At 51.5% G+C, this 7,123-nt stretch overlaps 1 protein-coding gene across 1 annotated transcript; it reads right to left on the reverse strand.

Moving 5' to 3' along the window:
* Window positions 1-422: 422 nt before the first annotated feature.
* ALDH1B1 (aldehyde dehydrogenase 1 family member B1) lies at window positions 423-3,547 on the reverse strand. The gene is given in 5 exon segments (XM_014861139.3): window positions 423-697; window positions 699-1,755; window positions 1,757-1,973; window positions 1,976-2,016; window positions 3,495-3,547. Coding segments are annotated over 5 exon segments (1,614 nt in total). The 3' UTR covers window positions 423-451.
* Window positions 3,548-7,123: the final 3,576 nt, after the last annotated feature.

The following is a 7,123-nucleotide window of genomic DNA, read 5'->3' on the forward strand; positions in this document are numbered from 1 at the left end:
TTAGGGTAAGTCAATGAAGAATGGGGCCAAGATTATGGGGCCTAGTTTGAAACTCCTAATGCCTTCCAATCCCATGGTCCATGGGGAGTCCATCCACTAAGCCATCAGTTAATCCATTGGGAAGTGCTTGGGTTGGCAGGAAAAACTAAAAGCCATTGTCCAGATCAGTGGTTTTTAATCTGTCTTTCAGAGACTCCTAAGGTTTCATGGAAATAACTCAGGGCCACCAAGGGGGCTAGGGTTAGGCATAGGTGGATAGGACCCTGAGCCCAGCCCCATCCCTGCTGTAACTAGGGCAGCTCTCATTTTAATTGCTTTATTTGTTGAGGTTCCCTCTAAGAGCTCATTTGGAACAAATAAAAGGGGTCCATGGCTGAAAACAGGTTTGACAACCACTGGCAGATGATTGTGGAATCTTTGGACTGGAGTTGGGTCTCCATGGTGGCCGTTCTTACGAGTTCTTCTGAGGGACCTTGATGGTGACTGTCTTCGCCTCCATGTAGGCCTTAAGCCCAACCTCCCCCAGCTCCCTCCCATTGCCAGATTCCTTAAACTCTCCGAACGGCGTGTGGCAGGTGACAATGGTGTAGGTATTTACCCACACTGTCCCAGCCTGGAGTGCCTGCGTAAAGTACATGGCCTTGTCCAGGTCCTGGGTGAACACAGCAGCAGCCAAGCCATACCTTGTGCTGTGGGTCCCTCTCAGTTACCTCCTCAATCTTCTTGAACTTGAACAGGGGCTGCACAGCCCCGAAGATCTCCTCCTTGGCAATTTTCATGTCATCTTGCACACCACCAAAAACCGTGGGCTTGACAAAGAAACCCCACTCCCCCAAACACTCCCCACCACAGAGAAGCTTTGCCCCCTCCTTCTGGCCAATCTGGCTGTAGCTCAGGAGTCATTCAGACTGCTCCTTATCCACCTGGGGCCTCTGCTGGGTGTCTACCTCAAAGAGGTTCCCAACTTTCCTATGCTTAGCTTTCTCCACGGTTCTCTCAGGAAACTCATCATAGATGGATTCTTCAACAAAGATTCAGGAACCCGCGCAGCAACACTGGCCCATGTTGAAGAAGAGGGCTTCATGGCACTGCTCCACAGCGTGGTCCATGTCAGCATCAGCCAACACGATGCTGGGGCTCTTCCCACCTAGCTCTAGGGTAACTCTTTTGAGGGTGGAATCACCAGCTGCCTTATGGATCAGGTTGCCCACCTCAGTGGAGCTGGGGAAGGCAACTTTGTCAATATCCATGTGCTGGGCGATGGCCGCTCCTGCTGTTGGACCATAGCCAGTGTTGATGTTCACCACCCCAGGGGGAAAGCCTGACTCTTTGATTAGGGAGTCCAAATACAGGGCAGAAAGCAGGGTCTGCTCTGCGACCTTCACGACCACTGTCTTGGCCATGGCAAGTGCTGGGGCCAGCTTCCAGCCCTGCATGACCAAGGGGAAGTTCCACGGGATGATCTGGCCACAGATGCCAACAGGCTCATGCGGGGTGAAGCAGAAGTGCTCACCCTCCATAGGGATGCTCTTGCTGTGCCACTTGTCAGCCCAGCCAGCAAAGTACTGGTACACCTTGATGATGTCATCCAGGTCCAAGATATAAGACTCTTGGAAAGGCTTTCCATTGTCCAAGGTCTCCTGCGAAGCCAAGTAGACATGACCCCACTCTACCAGGTCCGCTAGGCGGTTCAGCAGCCGGCCCCGCTCTGAGGCATCCAGCTGGCACCATGGAGACCCCAGGCGAAGGCCTCGTGGCTGCTCTCATGGCCGGATCCACGTCAGCCCGGTTGCCCTCAGCCACGTGGCCAATGACCTCTCCCGTGGTGGGGTTGATTGTCGGGAAGGTCTTCTTGCTGACTGCATCTTGCCACTCACTGTTGATGAAGAGCTGTTTATGGTGGATGGCTGGGTGCAGGATGGGGCTTGGGAGGGCTGCCGCCGAGGAGTACGGGGAGGCTGTGCTGCCGAGGGGCAGAGCAGCCAGGGCACCAGGAGGCGCGGCATGCTGACCACTCTGGAGAGCGACAGGGCAAGGGGGTCCCCAAAGCACACCGGCTCAGAGGTCCCAAGATTCTGTCATAAAGGGGGGTTACCTCTAAAACATGGATTGTAAGGGCTGCAAAGGCCCTGAAGAAGTCTCTGGTCCAACTGGGCCATGTCCTGTCTGTCCGCGGCTCACTCCCTCACCTCTTCTGGGTCGTCCCTCAGATGGCACCTGCTCAGCAAGGCCTTCCCTGACCACCCTTAATAATTGCAACTTTCCTCACCCCCAGCACTCTGGCCCCTGTACCATGCTTTATTTTCCCCCATCTGACATACCAAACAGTATATTTACACACTTGCCTGTTTATTGTCTGCCTCTCCCAGTACAATGTCAGCAGCGTGAGGGCAGCCATTTTTTCCCCCTTTCATTCATCACCATGTCCCTGATGACTGGCATTATGCCTGCCACGGGGCAGCTGCTCAATAGCTACTAAATGATATACTGAGCAAACATCAAAATCCCCACAAAGGCTGTTTAATTGACCTACGAATGAAGTAGAAACCAAAGACACTCAGAGACCGAGTTGTTCTCAGAGAGGGGCTTGCCTCACTTCACCTCTGTGCCTTGGTTTCCTCAAGTGAAACGCCTCATGGGGCTATGTGGAATGGGGCCGTGCATATAGAAGGCCTGGAGCCTCCACCCAGGACATCAGAGCTGGCAGCACCCTCAGAAAGCAGCCTGGCCCAGCCCCCCAGGTGCAGGCCTCGGCTTCCCATAAGTGCAGCAAATCCAGCAGCAGCTGGAAAGAAGGGCCTGTTTATCCTTGCCTACAACTCTGAAAACAGTGTGGACTTTATTAAAACAACAACTATAATTTAAACAGTATATAGAATTTATTCAATGAAATTGAAATGGTATGTAAGGTTCCCAGATGCATTGAAGCAGTTACTCTCCAGCCAGGACATCAATGCCTCCACCTTTGCTGTCTCACTTGAGTCTTGCTCCACCCAGAGCAAAGACGAACTTCACGTGCCCCGCCCCCACCGACCGCCCAGCACTCCCCACCCTCCGCCACTGGGCAGGGAGAGCAGCAAAGAACTCACCCAGGAAGCCGGGCCCAACTGGGCCCCCAGCGCTGTACAAATCAATGCTGCAGAACAGCCGTCCCTTGAGGGGAAGCTGAGCCAGCAGGCCTGTCAGGTGTGCACTCAGGCTCCACTCTGCTCAGGGCTCTGCCCTATGCTGGCACAGAAGCAGCCTCGGGTCTGACAGGTCTGGGTCCGAGGAGGGAGAGGTCCAAGGGGAGGTGGCAGCAAGGGGGTTACCAATCCATAGGGTGGGGGTTGAAGGGCTAATCCGGCGGGAGGAGGGGACTGGTCACAGGCCAAGGCTGGTAAATCTTTCATGCCAAGCCAAGGCTGTTCCTACTCTGGGGACCCGTATGGGGTCTGCACTGGAGCCTCTACTGGCACGTAGGAAGATCACTCACACAGCGCGCCACGCATTACGTTTTGTAGGCCATCTTCTCAGCAATTAACTCACCTTCCACAATGCTCGACATTTATGACTTGGAGAGAAGGATGGATGTACCAAGGCTGAGGGTAAAATGCACAAATTATTCTTGCAGAGGGTTGACTATTTTTCAGAAATGTTTTGGATTCAGCTTTTTAATTGGCATAAAAGATCCAGGCATTTACAATGCATGTTGGGCCTGGAGCCACTGTGTTTAAACTAGACGGATTGAAGAGGAAATGGTGGGACATCGCAAGCCATAGTCAGGTCGTTGTCAGAAAGGGATATCACCCAGGATGTGTTTACACTGGCTGGTGCAGGAAGAGAAGCCTTCAGTGTTTTGGAGCCTTATATGTCTAGGAAGTTACTGTGACTATTCAGGCTCTGAGATAATGAACAGAACAGACGATTGCAAAAAAAAAAGAATGTGAGCTGCACTGGGCGTTTATTCCACACTAAGCATAACAAAGGCCTCCATTCTCTACGCTTGAACTGAAGATGGAAGACTGGGTCAAGACAGTGAGGATGTTGCAGAGAATAGAAATTTCAAAATAAAGATGCATGTAAAAACCAAACCAAAATCCACCTTTTCTTCTTGTTTTTTCCTATGTGAACCTTACCCTCTGTGAAGTTTACACTCTGTGGGCATGACCAAAGTCTGAAAGTTGTCAAACCTAACCAGCCCTAAGTATTTGCCACAAACTCAGTTTCCCCTGCTGCCTGCTTGGCTTCCTTCCTCTTTCCCTCCCTCTGCACCTCAATTTATAGTCGAGGAAACTGAGACCCAGAAAGGGAAAGGGACTTGCCCAAGGTCACACAGAGGGTGAGTGTCCGAGTTCAGACTAGAATCGAGGCTCTCACACAACCCACCGATAACACGAATGGAAGCAGAGCATGTGGCAGGGCGTGCGCATCTGCAGTGAGGCATCTCGAGGGAGGGAGATTATCCTGGATTATGTAGGTGACCCAAAGTAATCGCATGGTCCTTATCAAAGGCAAACAGAGCACCAACTTCAGAGAAGGAGGTGTGATGACAAGCGGAGGTTGGAGCGATGCAGCCACAGCCAAAGAATGCAAACAGCTGCAAAAGGCAAGGGAGAGATTTTCCCCTAGCATCTCCAGAAGCAAACCATCTCCGCTGACCCCTTGATTTTAGCCCGGTGAGACCCATTTCAGACTTCTGTGCCCTAGAACTCTAAGATAATAAATTTGTGTTAAGCCACCAAGTTTGTGATAATTTGTTACAGCTAACAAGTGGGAAACTAACACAATGACGCACTCTTTTGTAGCCCTTACAGGCTGTGATTGAGTTTATGGCCTCTGGCCTATCTGGAGCTAGCCAGGCAGTCACCAGCATTCCATCGTGCAGACACACCATCATTACAGTGGACATCGTTTCTTCTGTTTGCCCAGCATTCCTTTCTTCTGAAAATGGCACAAGGTTGCTCCCGCCTCCATCCCAATCATATTTTTGGGTCAAAACTGCCCATGATAGCATCCTACGTATTCTAGGGACCTTGTTAAGCGTTGTTACCTATAAATGCGTTCTATTCTATATTTCTAACAAGTTCCCTGGTGATGTCAGCGCTGCTAGTGCCAAGACCACGCTTTGAGTAGCAAGGGTAGGGGATGAGATCTGACGGACAAGTAGGGGCCTAACTGAAGAGGCAGGTTAAAATCGCAGGTCAAAGGGACAGGCATATGCACAGGCCTCGGGGTGGGAGGGGTCGAGATGCATTCAAAGAACTGGGCGAAGACAGTGGGGCAGAAGCAGGAAGAGCCAAGGGGAGCCTGGCTCTGGAAGAGGCTGGGGCATGGGCGGAATCAGCCTGTGCAGGGTTTTGGAGCCCAGGTAAGAGCTCCGACTCCTGGGCCAGGCACCCTGGGTAGATCTAACTCGGTCCCACCCTGGAGCAGCTCAGAAGACAGTGGGGACACTGACCCAACAAATTGAATGCTTTAACAGACATCAGCACGAGTTCTGAGCAAACACCAATGAGGGAGCCCTGGTTCCTCCCATCTGGGACTTCCGGGGAGAAGATGCCATTTCAGCTGAGCCGCGCATCAGTTAGAATTAGTTCAGACGCATGTAATTAATCGGTAGTTCTCAACTGTGACTGCACGTTAGCATCACCTGACAGCTTCTGGAAACGCCAATGCCGGAGCGATGCTCCAGACCGAGCGAATCAGAGTCGCTCGTGGGAGAGCCGGTTGTCGGGTTTTGTTCTTCTTGTAGTATTGTTTTTAAGCTCCTCTGTTGATTCCAGTATGTAGCCAGGTTTGTGAACTGCTGATGTCAGAGAAAACCCAAAATAAAAGTAAGAGAGAAGTGTATTTCTCTCTCACTTAAAAGAAGTCCAGAAGTTGGTTGTCCGGGGCTGGGAGGGCGGGCCTCTGCTGTCTTCCTTCCTTCAGCAGAGGATCACTCAAGAGTTTGGAGGAAGCAGGAGGCAAGGTCGACACAATCCAGTTTGCAATTTGAAAAGACCGTTGCGATTATAGTGTGTGTCTCCTCCAGCTTCCTAGGAAATACAAATGCAAGTTGTGTTCCCAAGGACAGCAGGTGTTGCTATGTACGGAAGCTGACTCCTGATGGATACAGGGGGTTTGTTAGACTCTATTTTTGCATATTTTTTAACTTGCTCATAATGAAAAGTTAAAAAAATAAGAAAAGATTACGTTACCAAGTCAATAGAATGTGTCCTCCTGGCTCAAAGTCTCTGTAATGATCTGTCCCTTCACGACCCTCATGACTCATCTAAATTCAGTTAATTATTGGACAGCAGGGGTCATGCAAAGGGCATGGGCTGGGCGGCAGAGCCTGGGCCCCATCTCTGCTCCAGCCTCTGTGTGACCTTGGGCCACTTCCTCCCTATCGGCCTCAGTCTTCCCCACTGTAAAAGGAGGGAATATGAGATGGAGAAAAGGGCTATTAGGAGATCAGGGCCCCAGAAAACTGTATTAAAGCTGGTAAATAACGTTCAGTATTAGCAGAGTCCTTGAGCTGTGAACTTTGGACCCCGAGTCATGCTATCTGTGAAACCCAGCCAGTCGACTTTCCCAGCCTGTTATCATCACTGGCTGTGGGCCATCATGAGGAATGGTTGAAGTATAAAGTGTTGGCAAGGCCAAGTGCATCTGCACACATTTGCTGACTGAACAAGCCTGAGTGCCACCCCGCCGTTGATCGTGCACAGTGCCGAGTCGTGAGGGAGTGCATGAGGGCCTCTTGGATCCAGTAGGAGCCGACTCCTAGGTGACCGGAGAAGGGGAGCGGGATGAGCAGCCGCTCACGACGCCCTTGCTGTTCACCTCTGTCTCCAGTCAGTTCTTTTTGGTTGCGAGACCATTTCCTCAGCACACCCTTTACCAAGGCCCACAGTGTCCACATCGGCAAGCACCTGCCCTCCATCATGCCTCCCTTTGCTCCACTCCTGTTGCTGATTACCCTGTTGCAAGGCCCTGGCAGTGCGGAGATGACTCAGACACCATCCCTGTCCTCAGGCCACTCAGACTGGGGAGGCAGACAGATGTGGAAACTGGTGTGTTTCTCTCACACAGCATGGGAAAGCCCCGTGGTGCCAAGAGAACCAAGAAAAATAAAAAAGCAGAATAAAAGAAAGCC

The sequence above is a fragment of the Equus asinus genome, chromosome 10 (assembly GCF_041296235.1).
Source record: "Equus asinus isolate D_3611 breed Donkey chromosome 10, EquAss-T2T_v2, whole genome shotgun sequence".
NCBI classification, from domain to species: domain Eukaryota; kingdom Metazoa; phylum Chordata; class Mammalia; order Perissodactyla; family Equidae; genus Equus; species Equus asinus.